The 17639-nt window shown below is 43.3% G+C and overlaps 1 protein-coding gene and 1 pseudogene across 1 annotated transcript in view; both read right to left on the bottom strand.

Annotated features, from left to right (window-relative positions):
• Positions 1-1735: 1735 nt before the first annotated feature.
• LOC139396256 (COP9 signalosome subunit 8) overlaps positions 1736-17639 on the bottom strand; it is a 30928-nt gene continuing 15024 nt past the window's right edge. Inside the window, exons 3-7 of the mRNA XM_071143391.1 lie at positions 17139-17187; positions 16076-16208; positions 6960-7067; positions 3694-3756; positions 1736-2482 (exon numbers count right to left, since the gene is read on the bottom strand). Coding sequence (XP_070999492.1) covers positions 2403-2482; positions 3694-3756; positions 6960-7067; positions 16076-16208; positions 17139-17187 — 433 coding nt within the window. The 3' untranslated portion in view covers positions 1736-2402. The remainder of the gene's footprint in view (positions 2483-3693; positions 3757-6959; positions 7068-16075; positions 16209-17138; positions 17188-17639) is intronic.
• Positions 8737-10588, bottom strand: LOC139396242 (E3 ubiquitin-protein ligase TRIM63 pseudogene; annotated as a pseudogene).

Raw genomic sequence — 17639 nt, 5'->3', positions numbered from 1 at the left:
GTATAATTTGAAAACGTGTTATATTGCCAACCTGACAAGCTAAGGCATAAAATATGATCTTACAGTGTTAGGCTTTCACAGGGCAATTCAGAGAAACATTGTAATTTTGGTACACATTGAAAGGAGTCATATACTATATATATATATATACACACACACACCAAAAGTATGTATACAACCTTTCAAATTAGTGGATTCGACTATTTCAGCCACACCCGTTGCTGTCCGGTGTATGACAGAGTGCAGAGCCATGCAATCTCCATAGACAAGCATTGGCAGTAGAATGGCCTTACTGAAGTGACTTTCAATGTGGCACCACCATAGGATGCCACTTTTGCAACAAGTCCTGCTAGAGCTGCCCCAGTCAACTGTAAGTGCTATTATTGTGATGTGGAAACGTCTAGGAGCAACAACGGCTCAGTCGTGAAGTGATAGGCCACACAAGCTCACAGAACGGGACCACCGAGTACTGAAGCGCATAAAAATGTCTGTCCTCGGTTGCAACACTCACTACCGAGTTCCAAACTGCCTCTGGAAAACTGTTCGTTGAGCGCTTCATGAAATGGGTTTCCACGGCCGAGCAGCCACACACAAGCCTAAGATCACCATGTGCAATACCAAGCGTCAGTTGGAGTGGTGTAAAACTCGCCGTCATTGGATTCTGGAAAATCGCTCTCTGGAGTGATGAATCACTCTTCACCATCTGGCAGTCCAAGGGACAAATCTGGGTTTGGCGGAAGCCAGGAGAACGCTACCTGCCACAATTCATACTGCCAACTGTAAAGTTTGGGTGAGGAGGAATAATGGTCTGGGCTGCTTTTCATGGTTCAGGCTAGGCCCTTAGTTCCAGTGAATGCTACAGCATACAATGACATTCTAGACGATTCTGTGCTTCCAACTTTGTGGCAACAGTTTGGGGTAGGCCCTTTCCTGTTTCAGCATGACAACGCCCCGTGCACAAAGCGAGGTCCATACAGAAATAGTTTGTCGAGATCAGTGTCGAAGAACTTGGCCTTCACAGAGCCCTAACCTCAACCTCATCGAACACCTTTGGGATGAATTAGAACGCCGACTGCGAGCCAGGCCTAATCGCTCAACATCAGTGGCCAACCTCACTAATGCTCGTGGCTGAATGGAAGCAAGTCCCCGCAGTAATGTTCCAACATCTAGTGGAAAGCCTTCCCAGAAGAGTAGATGCTGTTATAGCAGCAAAGGGGGGACCAACTCCATATTAATGTCCATGATTTTGGAATGAGATGTTTGACTTGCAGTTATTCACATAATATTCGGTTATGTATGAGGTTATAAACCTACACTACATGACCAAAACTAACTCCTGCAAAATTAAGCATTTCTTGCAGTAGAATGATACAAAAAAAATTAAACTTTGACTTGGAAACAGGAGTGGATATTTTAATATTATTTTTTGTATCTTGAGAGAATTCATGTGCGGTTAGCGACTGCAAAGGCTATCTTTATCAGCATTATAAAAGCTGATAGTATTTGAACCATTTAAAATATGCATCCAGGTTTAACTGAAATCTTATCAGAAACATGTTGGATTGTTTTCACTGCTTTTAACTTCCTTCAAACTGGTCAGATTGATGTACATTTTGACATTTTGCACAGAAAATCTTTAAAAAATGTTTTATTGCATTTACCCCTCCGGTCCCTAAACCTCTCCAGCAGGAGAGAAGCAGAGATGAAAGAGAAAACTTTACAGAAGTCAACAAGATTGAAGCGTTCACCGATTTACGACATTCTGGTGAACAAGGGTTTATTTAGTCTTCTAGGGCAGTAATGACAGAAGAGAAGCTGCATGCATATAAATATAGAAAAGTTGATGAACAAATAGCCTACCAAAATGTTGGAAATTATTAGTAAAAAAAAAAATCTTGCACCCCGTCCAATTTTCGGCCTATTTGCGGGTTAGAGTCTGATGCGGGACTTCTCACATAGTTGGGCGGCTGCGGACAATCAAATTCTTCCAACGTGCGCATGAAAATAGTATTATTTTTCTTACAGAAATGACATTAAATTAACTACTACAATCATTGAGACTGCCACTTCGTAAAGACGCAGTAAAGTCGCAGTCATTTACTAAGGATTGCCCAACAACAGAGTTAGTGGGCGTACGAACTGAATCGTAAGTCTGAGGCCCATCTTTCTGAAAACATGGTGTCTCGCTCCCAGAGACATGACCACAATCATGCACAAGGGGGGTGAGCTTGAGGTCCTGCATGTGTGTCTGTGTGTGTGTGTGTGTGTGTGTGTGTGTGTGTGTGTGTGTGTGTGTGTGTATATGGTGCGTGTGTGTATGGTGCGTGTGTCCATCTAAGCTCTGGAAGAGGGGTGTTCTGGAGTCCTCCTCACGGCAGACAAACGGGGCTGAAGGGAATTGATCAGTTCTCAAGGAAAGCCACGTAGTCAGTGAGTCTGGCCAGTTGCTGCTCGTTTGGAACCAGCGAGACAGGGGGAGGATCTGTTTGGGAGAGAGAGTGAGTGAGTAAGAGGGGGATTCCTCATAGAGCCAAGTCTTCTACCATGTAGCATCCCCCACCGGTGTGTGTGTGTGTGTGTGTGGTTAGAGGACAGGGGACATGCTCCAATTCAAAGACTAAGCAGCACGGTACATCTATTCTCACTGCAATGCTGGAGAAACATGAGTTGCACATCTGGACATGAGTGATCTCTCTCGTTTTACAACTGTTTTCTAGTGTACACAAATGAATACACCCCAGAAGTTTAGCTTCCCATGCACAGCCAATAGATTGTTTATGTATATTCTAAAGTCCTTTTTTGGGCAAAAACCCATTCGGATTGGCTTGGTCTGGCTACGAAGTGGGTAGGCCTATGCCCTGCCAGGCCCACCCATGGCTTAAATTGTTGCATGTTGCATTTATATTTTTGTTCAGTGTAGGTGGAAAGGGATTAATCGAGGGGCTGATGCATCGAGTCAGACGGACATATGTGCCACAGATGCTTAACATGATGGCCCGCTGATTAGAGAGAGAGGCTTTTACATGGCCCCAGACACAGCCCACAAAATGTCTCAAGCCAGAATGATTAACAAGCCACCCACTGGGCTTGTAGACTGTTAGGATTGGAGAGAGACGATCTGAGGAGAGGGGGAAGAGGAGGGAAGGGAGGAGGACAGGGATAGGAACAGCAATTGAGCGTGGGTGTGTGAGGGTTAAGAAGTGAATGAAAGAACACAGGAAAAAACAGAGTGGGGAGAGTAGGAGCACATGGTGTGAGAGAAATAGAGGGATATTTGATGTTGCTCTTTCATGAGGCATGTGTTTTCCCAGTTACACAGGGACAGAATGTCTTACAGGCCAGCCAAAGGAAAGAACAGCAATATGAGGGATAAAATGTGAGGAGAAAAATAAATTAAAGCCCACGAATACAGAAAGACAGAGGACAGGAAGGGAAAGGCGATGAGGAGGACTAGAGTCAGTGTCTGAGCCAATTATGAATGACCCCAAAATTCACAGCTCTGGATCCGGATCTCTCTCTCTCCCTCTCACACACACACACACGGTTAAAGCGAGCATAGGGGGGATTGAAAGTCTGGTGAAATGTGCTATCAGCACAGAAAGAGGGCGTGATTGGGCAGAGTTGGGAAAGAGACTAGGGCATGATAAACAGCCGAGTGATGGGAGAAAAGAGAAGAGCAACAGCTCCACCTACCTGGTTTCTGGGGCATTACCATCCTGGTGGCAGGATCTGCCTGCCAGCCCTGGCTCACCACCCCTGTCGAAAGGAGGGAAAGAAACCAGAGAGGAGCGGTGGGTAGAGAATAGGAGGGGAAAAGAAACGGAAAAAGAGATGAAAAGGGAATAGTTTGATGACTATTTTCCGGTCTTTCAACTCTAGAAAAGTACTAACCATCTTCATCCCCGCCTGCATGAACAATTTAGCTTTATCTGCCTCTACTGATAAAAATGAGTTTATATCATTTCATGAAGAGATAAAGGATATACAGTAACAGTTAAAAGTTTGGACACACTCATTCAAGGGTTTTTCGTAATTTTGTACTATTTTCTACATTATAGAATAATAGTGAAGACATCAAAACTATGAAAAACACATATGGAATCATGTTGTAACCAAAAAAGTGTTAAAAAAGTTAAACAAATCAAAGTAGCCACCCTTTGACAGCTTGGCACACTCTTGTCATTTTCTCAACCAGCTTCATGAGGAATGCTTTTCCAACAGTCTTGAAGGAGTTCCCACATATGTTGAGAACTTGTTGGCTGCTTTTCCTTCACTCTGAGGTCCAACTCATCCCAAACCATCTCAATTGGGTTGAGGTCGGGTGATTGTGGAGGCCAGGTCATCTGATGCAGCACCATCACTCCCCTCCTTGGTCAAATAGCCCTTACACAGCCTGGAGGTGTGTTTTGGGTCACTAACCTGTTGAAAAACAAATGATAAGCCCCACTAAGCACAAACCAGATGGGATGGCGTAACGCTGCAGAATGCTGTGGTAGCCATGCTGGTTAAGTGTGCCTTGAATTCTAAATAAAATCACAGTGTCACCAGCAAAGCATCCCCACACCATCACACCTGCTTCACGGTGGGAACCACACATACGGAGAACATCCGTTCACATACTCTGCGTCTCACAAAGATAAGGCGGTTGGAATAAACATTTTGAAATTTGGAGTCATTAGACCAAAGAACAGATTTCCTCTGTTCTAATGTCCATTGCTCGTGTTTCTTGGCCCAAGCAAGTCTCTTCTTCTTATTGGTGTGGTTTCTTTGGAGCAATTCAACCATGAAGGCCTGATTCACGCAGTCTCCTCTCAACAGTTGATGATGATATGTGTCTTTTACTTGAACTCTGTGAAGCATTTATTTGGGCTGCAATCTGAGGCACAGTTACCTCTAATGAACTTATCCTCTGCAGCAGAGGTAACTCTGGGTCTTCCTTTCCTGTGGTGGTCCTCACGAGAGCCAGTTTCATCATAGCGCTTGATGGTTTTTGCGACTGCACTTTAAGAAACTTTAAGAAGAATTCTTTAAGAAAAATTCCAGATTGACTGACCTTGCCATAATATGGACTTGGTTGTTTTGCTATCTTCTGTATATCAACCCTACCTTGTCACAGCATTTTTTATTTATTTATTTCACCTTTATTTAACCAGGTAGGCTAGTTGAGAACGAGTTCTCATTTGCAACTGCGACCTGGCCAAGATAAAGCATAGCAATTCGACACATACAACAACACAGAGTTACACATGGAATAAACAAAACATACAGTCAATAATACAGTAGAACAAAATAATACAAAAAGTCTATATACAGTGAGTGCAAATGAGGTAAGTTAAGGCAATAAATAGGCCATGGTGGCGAAGTAATTACAATATATTATTATATATATATATTACAATATACCAATTAAACACTAGAATGATAGATGTGCAGAAGATCAATGTGCAAGTAGAGATGCTGGGGTGCAAAGGAGCAAGATAAATAAATAAATACAGTATGGGGATGAGGTAGGTAGATAGATGGGCTGTTTACAGATGGGTTATGTACAGGTGCAGTGATCTGTGAGCTGCTCTGACAGCTGGTGCTTAATGTGAGTCTGGAAGGAGAGTTTACAGTTTAACCAGACACCCAGGTATTTGTAGTTGTCCACGTATTCTAAGTCAGAGCCGTCCAGAGTAGTGATGCTGGACGGGCGAGCAGGTGCGGGCAGTGATCGATTGAATAGCATGCATTTAGTTTTACTTGCGTTTAAGAGCAGTTGGAGGCCACGGAAGGAGAGATGTATGGCATTGAAGCTCATCTGCAGGTTAGTTAACACAGTGTCCAAAGAGGGACCAGAAGTATACAAAATGGTGTCGTCTGCGTAGAGGTGGATCAGAGAATCACCAGCAGCAAGAGCAACATCATTGATGTTTACAGAGAAGAGAGTCGGCCCCAGAATTGAACCCTGGGGCACACCCATAGAGACTGCCAGAGGTCCGGACAACAGGCCCTCCGATTTGACACACTGAACTCTATCAGATAAGTAGTTGGTGAACCAGGCGAGGCAATCATTTGAGAAACCAAGGCTGACGAGTCTGCCAATAAGAATGTGGTGATTGACAGAGTCAAAAGCCTTGGCCAGGTCGATGAATACGGTTGCACAGGAATGTCTCTTATCGATGGCGGTTATGATGTCGTTTAGGACCTTGAGCGTGGCTGAGGTGCACCCATGACCAGCTCTGAAACCAGATTGCACAGCGGAGAAAGTATGGTGGGATTCGAAATGGTCAGTAATCTGTTTGTTAACTTGGCTTTCGAAGACCTTAGAAAGACAGGGTAGGATAGATATAGGTCTGTAGCAGTTTGGGTCTAGAGTGTCACCACCTTTAAAGAGGGGGATGACCACAGCAGCTTTCCAATCTTTGGGAATCTCAGACGATACGAAAGAGAGGTTGAACAGGCTAGTGATAGGGGTTGCAACAATTTCGGCAGATCATTTTAGAAAGAGAGGGTCCAGATTGTCTAGCCCGGCTGATTTGTACTGGTCCAGATTTTTCAGCTCTTTCAGAACATCAGCTATCAGGGAAATTCCACAAATGAACTTTTAACAAGGCACACCTGCTAATTGAAATGCATTCCAGGTGACTACCTCATGAAGCTGGTTGAGAGAATGCCAAAGGTGTGCAAAGCTGTCATCAAGGCAAAGGGTGGCTACTTTGAAGAATCTCAAATATAAAATATATTTTGACACTTTTTTGCTTACTACATGACTATATGTGTTATTTCATAGTTTTGATGTCTTCACTATTATTCTACAATATTGAAAATAGTAAAAATAACAAAAAACCCTTGAATGAGTAGGTGTGTCCAAACTCTTGACTGGTAATGTACATAACTATGGTATATGACTGTGTTATTGATCCAGTAGCCAGGTGAGTAGTGAGGGAAAATTAGGTTTTCACACTGCAGCTGCTTACCCTTCACGGCTTCCTCCACAGAGTAGCCCACAAAGGCGGCAAAGTCTTCTGCCGTGATGGAGGTGTACGCCTGGGCCACCAGGCCATAGGCCCTCCTACGTGTGGTCTCTGTGGAAGAAACAATAGGTACATACATGAGATATTTCTCAGTCTTTCAAACATGCAACAAAATCAAATAACGCTTAATGTAAACAGCAAAACGTGGAGTCCTGCCCCATGTTCAAAAAGCTGTGTTCTTGTACTACTCATGTAGTAGTGCTGATAACCATTTGGCTATACACAGACTGAGAAATATCAAGTGAAATAGGCCGACGGTGCAAGGCGGAGGTAAGATTTGAGTATGATTTGGTTCCGAGTTAACTGCTCCCTATGACACCATTGAAAAAACAATATTGCCTCACAGCTGACAGCAAACCAGACATTAGCTTACACCTTTGGGGGATTTTGTTGCTGCCCTGACAGCTTCGATAAACAAGCCCCAAGTTAATCGGCCTTCACACTTTATTGCCTGGTAACAGTCTGTGTAAAAACAACAACCCTTCATTCGCTACAACAGCGTTAGCGGCGATAACAAGTGGAATGAGTAAAGACAGCTGCGGGGACAGGCACATTGCCTGTCCGGGGGTTCCCCCCCCCTTCTCCTCCCCCAAAGAGTGTCCTGTTATGAATGTTGTTTCATTTTCTGAACGGAAGCGACATTTGATGTTAACTGCAGGCACTTAAGGGGAAAATGAAAACAACTTTAAATGGAATCTCAAAGCATGATTTAAGAGAGCCAGTAAAGTACTTGTGAACCTGACGAACTAAGCTGTAGTGTATGTATGCGTGCGTGTGTGTTGTCAAGCCTCTTCCTAATGAACAGACTGTACATCTGAGGACTACACCCGCGCAAAAAAATAATGAGAAAACCAACAGCCATGGCTTCGGCCCAGAAAAAAACAATTAAATCAAGGAAAATCAACTGATATCCTTTCAACCACATTATGTAGCCTACTGTATATGGCACATTTGAGAGCCAGAGCATTATCAACTGCTGTGCCTTAGTATATTTGAAAAGGGTTGACTGGTCCTGTATATTGTTGACCTACAAAATACCCAACATGCACCACAGTATCAATTCAAAAAAGGATGTTGGGGACTATTAGCACATAGTAGAAGCTATTGAACCAGGTCACCGCAAGAAGATTTTTGTAACATGGTCCTCTCAGCAGTCCTCTCATTCCACTATTATTGTCGCAGCTCGCTGACCGATAGGACGCTAGCCAAAGATGACTCATGACAGGTGGCCCGGCCCCTACAGCTCTTCAGAAAGGAGTTAGCAATTGCTGAGAAATACGGTCTATGACATGGGATGGTGCTTCATGGATGAGAAACAGGACCCCCACTTGCCTTTCACTGACACTCCAGAGCGTGTTTCACACCTTCTCACATAAAAAATAAATAGCCCCCACACTTTTCACCAGTAATGGCTAGCCACAGAGGACTCTCTGCCCTTCACTGACACTCCAGGACCTGTCGTTTCACACCCTCTCGCATTTTAAAAATAGCCCCCCACTCTTCATCAGCAAAGGCTAGCCACTAAGGACTTGGCAATGGCTTTTATTTTTTTATGCTGGTACTTGCCAAGTGAGCGCAACAACATATTGGGGCAACTCCCGAATGACAGTTCTCTTGTGAAATATTTTGTTTTGAACTTCAAACTTATTTTCTGAATGAAGTAGAAATGAATGGCAATCTTGGAATAGTTGGAATCTAAACAAAGGCAAATCTGCTTGAGTCATTTGAAACACCCTTTATTTCAGATCTGTTGAAATATTCTCTTGCCAGTTTAGTGCACAAAATAATTTAACAATTTGATACAACCATAGGCATTCTAGACGTCGATGAGAAACTACAAATCAAAACTACTTTCCCATCTCAATCTTTACATGTGTTAAAGTATTCAAGTGTAAACAATGTGAGAGGATATTCAACCTAAAGTACATAACAAATAGATCAGAATAAATCTGATATGGAAATACAAAAGTATAAAAACAAATATTATGTTTACAAAAAGGCAAAGTTAAGAGTACAAAAAAAACAAAAATATTAAACTCAAAACTGGGGAAAGCCATGGTATCCAAGTCAATCAACTACGTATAAAAACATTTTAAAACTTTACTCCTAACTTCTCTTAATATCACTGAAACATTGCAACTAGAGTCCCTGCCAGGAACATTCAGGTTAAAAGAACCTTCAAAAGTAGTAAATAGTTTGTTCAGTTTGTATATTTTCCAGTTTCATCACTCCTCCTCTTCTTCGTCCCCTTCGGCATCCTCGAATGCATCGTCTTCGACCATTCCAAAGTCCATCTTGGCCAGGATGGCCTCCACATGCTCAGTGGACAGCGTGAAATGGTCCATCTTCTCAAAGCCCGGCTCGGGCCTCTCCTCGCCCAGGGAGATCTTGGCGGTGTCCTTGGTCTGTGTGATAAGGCCCTTGGAGGCCAGCAGGAACTCTGCTGCGCCGCTCTGCTCCAGGGCCCGCACCGCTGTGTCCGTCAGCTCTGATCCCGCCTGCAGTCGCTCGCTGTAGTGCTGGGCCAGCGCCCGCAACGCAGTCACCTTCTCGTCCTGCTCCTTGCCGATCTGTTCCAGCAGCAGGCCTTTGCGCTCCTCGAGCACTGCGTAGAGCAGGTCAAAGCGCTCGCCTAGGCTTTGCTTGGCACGCTGTGCGTTGTCCTGCACCGCCTGACATGTATCCTCCATCTGGTTGAGGAGGGCCTGAAGGCGCCCGTTGCCTGCCACTAGGGTGTCGATAGCGTTGCTCAGCTCGCTCTTCTGCACCTGGTAGACACTGGCCAGTGGTGACACCTCACAGTCCTTGTGCTGACCAAACACCTTGCACATGGAGCAGGTGGGCATCTGGCAGGTCACACAGTAGATGTTGATTTTCTCCTCCTCGTGATCCTGGCACATGGGTTCCTTGGAGTCCTTGGGCTTCAGTGGAGTCTCTGTGCTGTCTCCGCTGCCACTACCCCCGCCACCCTCCTGCTGTTGCTTGTAGATGTCAATGATGTTCTCCACCAGCAGGTTGCGCTGAAGTCCGTGAACGCCATGGCGGTCCAAGACCACCTCGAAGCGGCAGGTGGGGCAGCGGAAGACGCCGCCCGAGAAGCGGTAGGGGTTGCGTGAGTCGTAGAGGTCACTGGCACAGCCACGGCACAGGTTGTGCTGGCAGGGCAGGATGACCACGGGCTTGGTGAACATCTCCAGGCAGATAGGGCAGCTCAGCTGCTTCTCCAGGCTCTCCATGGGGCTGGGTGGACGCACCAACGAGCCGGTCCTCTGGATGTCCATGTTGGAATAGGCTTCTCCTTAAATGTTGAGCTTGAAAATGTTTGCTATTTTTCAACACAGCCTTCTCAAACTTTGCAGTGGGTCAGTGACAACTTTTATTCTTTCCCTATAGGCTTTAACAAGCCAATAGCTTGAGGCTGAGGGCTGAGCCTCTTGCTTTGGTAGTTGATGCTTTAGAGTCCGCTGAAGTGCTGATATCTGTTCTGACTGGGGAATAGCAGCCCTGTCCTTTATACCAGCCCTTCACAGCCAGCGACACCTGATCCCTCCCACATAACAGGGCACACATTCCTCCCTGCTTGTTTGTCAGGCTCTTTTCTGAGAAAATAACCCACACCCACCGGCTGCTGCGTTCGTCATTTGTCACACTAGGAGCCATGTCCCTTTCCGCAGTGACAGAAATCTGACAGGGCCGGGGGTACACTCAGCAGAAATACACAGGGCCCCCACGTGACTGTCCCATGTGACTGTCCCAAAGCAGTAACACCAGAGGAAGGTTTCCTTAAGGGTAAACAACATGCCCTGTAAAGTCAACGCACCTTTGACTGTGTTTACCAGTAACAACAAGCTGGTTTTCCAGGATAACTACAACAGAGCCAGTGTTGGCTTCATAAAGCAGACCACCTTCCTCGCGGTGTAGCCCACTTATCGCCTGTGGTCATATCTGAGCACTTCAGTGGATTGATCAAACTCCTATCGAGCATCCATAACACCCTCTGTGGTGCAGTCAAACCTACTGTTGATGTTTCATGCTCAAGACATGCATTGCACCATCAATCCTATAAATAGGTTACAAATATTTATTAATGTGTTTTTCACCCCTTCTAAATAGGTCTACTGACTAGAGTGTGTTGAATCCAACATGGTACTTGATAAACTGACCCAACAAAACAAGCTGAATAAAAAATAATAATAATTGAACTACTATTACGTAACATGAGCAGAAAGCTATAGCCTCTGGTCATGGAAATGTCTCACTGAGACGGTCTTGACAAACTCTCCAGTGAATGTGAACCACATTCCGTGACGTTGAAAAAAAATAAAAATAAAGAACAGTGAGCACCAGGGACAAGCTATTCTTAACCTTGCCCACATGCGTCACATAATGTGTGGGTCTACCAGGTTCCAGAAGTTAGAGGGGGTTACACATGGGGAGTGTGAGCAGAGAAGGTCATAGGCATTTCCATATGCCAATCTCCCATTTACCAAGGCAGGAGCTTACTGATGGATATTTTTAAAGTGATTTGAGAAGACTGGGAAAACGCCATCTTCTCTGTCTAGGCTAATGTTTGTACCTCCACTGCCAATGACCTGGACCACAGTAATCAGTGACCAGGTTTCCAACAAAACCTTTTATGTGCGTAAGGTACATGGTACAAAAAGAGTGCATTCAGGTGCATGTGCAACAGCAAATGTTTTCCACAATAAACAAACATAGGCTCATTATGTTCAGAACAACCAAACAGTATTTATTATAATCCTCAATGTCTCACCTTTCAAAATAGATCACATCATTTTAATTTACAGCATTTCCCACACTTAAACAAAAACATTTGCTAAACTTATGAGTGTAAAGGGCTAACTCAAAAGTGCTTTAGAGTCAATAGCAGAAAGCAGTTAATCTATGACACATTGTCATGTTTTGAACATTCATGTCACGTGACCAGGATTTTAACCTTCATTTCCCCCATTTCTTTATATGTCAGATGGTCCAGCACCCTAAAACAATTGCTTTAATTTTTGGTTAAATTCTCATTTCTGGAAAAGGCTTAAAAAAGTTCAAATCTAGGTCATGAGACATCGTCCAAAATACAGGCCCTAGCCAGGACACACACCAGACATGTAAATATGTGTAATGATTTGACGGTAGAGTTGAGATGCAAATGCTTGCAATGGTGTATAGCATCTAAATACCTGCATTGTTTACCAGACCACTGAGTATGGATAGAAGTAAACAGTTGACCAAAAAGAGATGTATAGTGCAGTCAGAAAGTATTCAGACCCCTTGACTTTTTAGATTGTTTCATTAAGGATCTCTCTGTACTTTGCTCCCATCATCTTGCCTTGATCCTGACTAGTCTCCCAGTCCCTGCCACTGACTGTTACAAGCATTTCGCTACACTCGCATTAACATCTGCTAACCATGTGTATGTGACAAATAAAATTTGATTTGATTTGAAAAACATCTCCACAGCATGATGCTGCCACCACCATTCTTCATAGTAGAGATTGTGCCAGTTTTTGTCCAGACTACCGTCTGGCCACTCCACCATAAAAGGTCTGATTGGTGGAGTGCTGCAGAGATGGTTGTCCTTCTGGAAGGTTCTCCCATCACCACATTGGAACTCTGGAGCTCTGTCAGTGATCATCGGATTCTTGGTCACCTCCTCACCAAGGCCCTTCTCCCCCAATTGTTCATTTTGGCAGAGCTGCCAGCTCTAAGAAATCTTCGTGGTTACAAACATCTTCCATTTAAGAATGATGGAAGCCAGTGTTCTTGGGGACCTTCAATGCTGCAGACATTGTTCAGTACCCTTCCCCAGATGTGTGCCTCGATACAATTCTGTCTCGGAGCTCTATGGACAATTCCTTTGACTTCATGGCATTGTTTTTGCTCTGACATGCACTTTCAAGTGTGGGACCTTCTATAAATAGGTGTGTACCTTTCCAAATCATGTCCAATCAATTGAATTTACCATAGGTGGATGCCAATCAAGTTGTAGAAACATCTCAAGGATGCTTAATGATAACAGGAGCTCAATTTCGAGTTTCACAGCAAGTGTCTGAATACTTGAGGTATCCGTTTTTGGATCTTTAATACATTTGCAAACATTTCTAAAAACCTGTTTTTGCTTTGTCATTATGGGGTATTGTGTGTAGATTGAGGAAATTTATTTTTATTTTATATGAATAAGGGTGTAATGTAACAAAATGTGGAAAGTGGAAGCGGTCTGAATACTTTCCCGAATGCACTGTAAATGTCTTAAACATGCAATTCGGTGCAAAATATTATACAGTGCAAAATTTAAGTAATAGCAAACAAACCAAACTAAGAAATGTTTAAAGTACGTAAAAAAGGTTCAAGTAAAAAAAAAATAAGTGTTTTAAATAAATCTGTGCAAAATATAAGTTTAAATAAGTAATGACAAAATATGTATATAAAAAAAAGGTTAAGCAAAAAATAAACAAACAAGTATGTAACAAAAACTCATTGTGGTCTGTTCAGGGTAACTACAGCCAATGATAACTGTTGTCTCTCTGGCTGTATTGCCCTTGAGGTGGTGGAGGTCTGCGTACAGGAGTGCTGCTGTACGCTGGCTCATGGCCCTGCAGCAACAAAATCATTCATTGGGTCTGCGCATGGGCCTACAGAGGATGTGGCATCACCAACCAAACATACTGTACAATAACACGTTATACTGACCAACACGTGCAAGAGGTTTTTTGGTGGCTCGAGGAGGGTTCCCCGAGCCAAGAGATGAGTTGTCTGGACTTGGGAGGTACACAGACCGCTCAGTTGGAACTGCAGCCATGTTGAGTGTTGCAACTGCTGCTGGGCCCAGGGTTGCTGCTTGGCCCTTCATCTTGCCATATTCTTGCTCTTCTGCTTCAGTCACCCTGGACTCAATAATATGGCGAGGCATGGAGGCAGGTCATGTGCCAAGGAATTCGTCCAGTTCCCTGTAGAATGGACAGGTCTCCCGGCCACTATCACGCAGTCCATTATTGTCTTTCGTATTGTGTTATGTATATTTAATGTCTCAGATTTTTGTCTGGCACTACTTCCGAACAATGGTGGCCATGTTCAAGCAACATTCTCAATATAGATCTATTTTTCTGTACCACGCTTTCAACCTCGCTAGAATCTGATTTTGCGACCAAATGGATATCAGAAGCTTTGTTTCCGCAATGGACTAGGTCAATGAACTCTCGTTTGCCATGGTCTATAAAATGTACAAACGGCAAGCATGATATGTACAAACAGCAAGCGCGAATGTAAAGTATGGGGATTTCTCTCTGGCGAACTTCTGTTTATATAAAATGGTGCCAGAAGCATCCCTTGACCTCTTACGTGACAACAATACACATTGGCTAATTCACGGAACCAAAATCGGCTGCACACGTGCGCCATCATAAATAAATGTATTTTGTCCCCCCAATACCAAATGCGTTCACGACACGCAGGTTGAAATATCAAAACAAACTCTGAACCAATTATATTAATTTGGGGACAGGTCAAAAAGCTAGCTTGCACTTGCTAGCTAATTTGTCATATTTAGCTAGCCTGCTGCTGCTAGCTAATTTGTCCTGGGATATAAACATTGAGTTGTTATTTTACCCGGAAAGGTCCTCTAACTCTGCCAATTAATCCACACATAAAACGGTCAACTGAATCGTTTCTAGTCATCTCTCCTCCTTCCAGGCATTTTCTTCTCTTGACTTTATATTGCGATTGGCAACTTTCATAAATTACATGCATTACCACCACCGACCTACTTCGTCTTTCAGTCACCCACATGGGTATAACCAATGAGGAGATGGCACGTGGGTACCTGCTTCTATAAACCAATGAGGAGATGGGAGAGGCAGGACTTGCAGCGCGATCTGACTTTTATTTTAGCCCTTGGCAACACAGACGCTCGTTGGCGCGTGCAATAATTGAATATAGATTTCAAAATGTATTTGCGAGCGGTGTAGTCAGCCTGTTATCACAATTCAATGCTCAGAGGGGGATGACTCTCGAGAAAGGCTCGCCCGCGACCTATGGAGGTAGCGTTCGAGATGAGATAAATTAGCAAATTTACAGCCCAAATTATCTCGAGACGCAATACTGCTCGAGAATCTCTTGATAATCTCCTCAACCCGAAGAGCTTTAGAGGGCTATATTAAACTGGGAAAAATGTATCCCATCATGCTGTGCATCAATGGGACAATTTGTGAGTGGATAAATAACCCATTACATTTTCAATTAGGTATTACAAAAGCTTTTTAAGCTCCCTTTTCTGTATTCTTCTTTGCCCTCCATAACCACTTCATTGCTGGGTTACAATGTAGGATGCAAGTGGTGTCCCCTCTTTTGATAATTGAGAACACTCAGTAGGCAGCAATGTGAAAGACATTACAAAATGTACTATTACAATTGTGTGGGGTCCACTTTCATTATGTAAGCATTCATTTTTTTTCCGACTACCCAACATATTTCATTTCAATCATCCTGCTACCAATTGTCCAAAGCAAATTCCCTATAAATTCTAACATGAACAAACTTCTAATGAAGCTGCTGATTGCGTGAACTGCTAAACATTTTACACATCTATCCTTACCCAGTCTTTCTTCTCGTCTAGCCTCAGGTTTAAGCAATGAATATAGAAAGTTATTCAGAGGTGAGAGACGTGGCCTGGTCATGAGTTCAGTCAGTCTCAATAGGTCAATGTGATGCATTCTATAACACCCGGTAACAGTCTCCAGAATGTCAAAAACAATGTTTTTCTCACAAGAATAGACATTTGGATTAATGTATAGGGTACTAAGCAATAAACTCAAACAAAAATGGCATGCTTACTCAAAAGATGCTCTTAAGGTCGAATGTTATTTTTTCCCCTGTAAACAATATTGTTTGAGCAGGGCCCTCAGTCACAAAACCGTGTAAATCAGCCATATTGAGTTATATATTCATGTTGAGCCACAGAAGTGTGTAGGCTGTGTTTTAAATGTTAGTTCATCACGCAGGTCAGGTGTGTCAATTGGTCACAGAAAAGTGCACGGCCATTACAGTACCTTGCAGGGCATCCATGGCAGGCAGGATGTTCTCAGACCACTGGTGAGCTGCAATGGCCGAGTAGATCCCTGGAAAGTCTCGCTGCCATATGCGCTGACCCACGGCCCACACGGCCGTCAGCTCTGGGTTTCCCTGCACACAACACGTTTAAACCCATTTAAATCAACTTTAACATACATTGGTAACTAGACTATACTAAACGATATGCAGACTGAGTATTGTTGCTAGTGAGACATTGGGTACACTCATTCTCATGAATTGAAGCAATTCCATGTGCAGGACAGGTCCCACTTTTGTACTACCATCTTCAATGTGGGAAATTATACAATGACTGGCCTACCTATTCAAGAGTTGAGTTCCCAGTATAGCTTTAACTCGTTTTCATTGTCTAACAAAAATATACACAAAGAAATTTACACAAACTTGTGCCTCAGCTATCTATACTGAACAAAAATATAAAACGCAACATGTAAAGTGTTGGTCCCATGTTTCATGAGCTAAAATAAATGCTCCCAGAAATTTTCCATACGCACAAAAATATAAAATTTTGTGCACCAATGTTTACATCCTTTTTAGTGAGTATTTTTCCTTTACCAAGATAATCCATCCACCTGACAGGTGTGGCATATCAACAGCATGGTCAAAACACAGGTGCACCTTGCGCCGGGGACAATAAAAAGCCACTAAAATGTGCAATTGTCACAACACAATGCCAAAGATTTCTCAAGTTGAGGGCGCATGCAATTGGCATGCTGACTGCAGGAATGTCCACCAGAGCTGTTGAATGTGGATTTGTCTACCATAAGCCGCCTCCATCGTTTTAGAGAATTTGGCAGTATGTCCAACCGGTCTCACAAGCGCAAACCATGTGTAACCACACCAACCCAGGACATTCACATGCGGCATCTTCACCGGATGTCTATGAAATCCATAGATTAGGGCCTAATGAATTGATTTCAATTGACTGATTTCCTTATATGAACTAACTTAGTAAAATTGTTGCGTTTACATTTTTGTTCAGTCTAAATATATTAGATAAATGCTAACCCTAACCATTCTCACCGATTTAATGGCTTGAGGAATTCGCTTCCACAGGTACCTGGCATTATTCCTGTAAAAAAAAGTAACAAAAGTCATCTGACAATTAAAGGGGAATGGAAACACTGGGCTTTAGAACGCCAGCTAACACAGAAACAGCCCTGTGAAGCACCTGTGAAAATGTGCATCATACAGAAATAAATAAATGCTCCCCTCTCCCAAACTACCATTTACACAACTAATGAAGATGGGGAAACACTTGAGCATATTGAGTCTTCAATATTTAGTAAGGATTGATAATCTGACATCAGAATGGTAATATATTTTACTGTGAATGAGTTCGACGTTTTAGTTACGGTGGTATTTTTCTTGAATTCTACGGAATGTTCTGTGATCAGACACTATGTAAAACAAACACTACATGGTCAAAAAGGGACACCCCTTCAAATTAGCGAATTCAGCTATTTCAGCCACACCCATTGCGGACCGGTATAAATGCAAGCACACAGCCATGCATTCTCCATA

Source organism: Oncorhynchus clarkii, chromosome 3, assembly GCF_045791955.1.
Source record: "Oncorhynchus clarkii lewisi isolate Uvic-CL-2024 chromosome 3, UVic_Ocla_1.0, whole genome shotgun sequence".
In the NCBI taxonomy this organism is placed as follows: domain Eukaryota; kingdom Metazoa; phylum Chordata; class Actinopteri; order Salmoniformes; family Salmonidae; genus Oncorhynchus; species Oncorhynchus clarkii.
The sequence above is the reverse complement of the archived record's forward strand: the minus strand, read 5'-3'. Positions and strand labels throughout refer to the sequence as shown.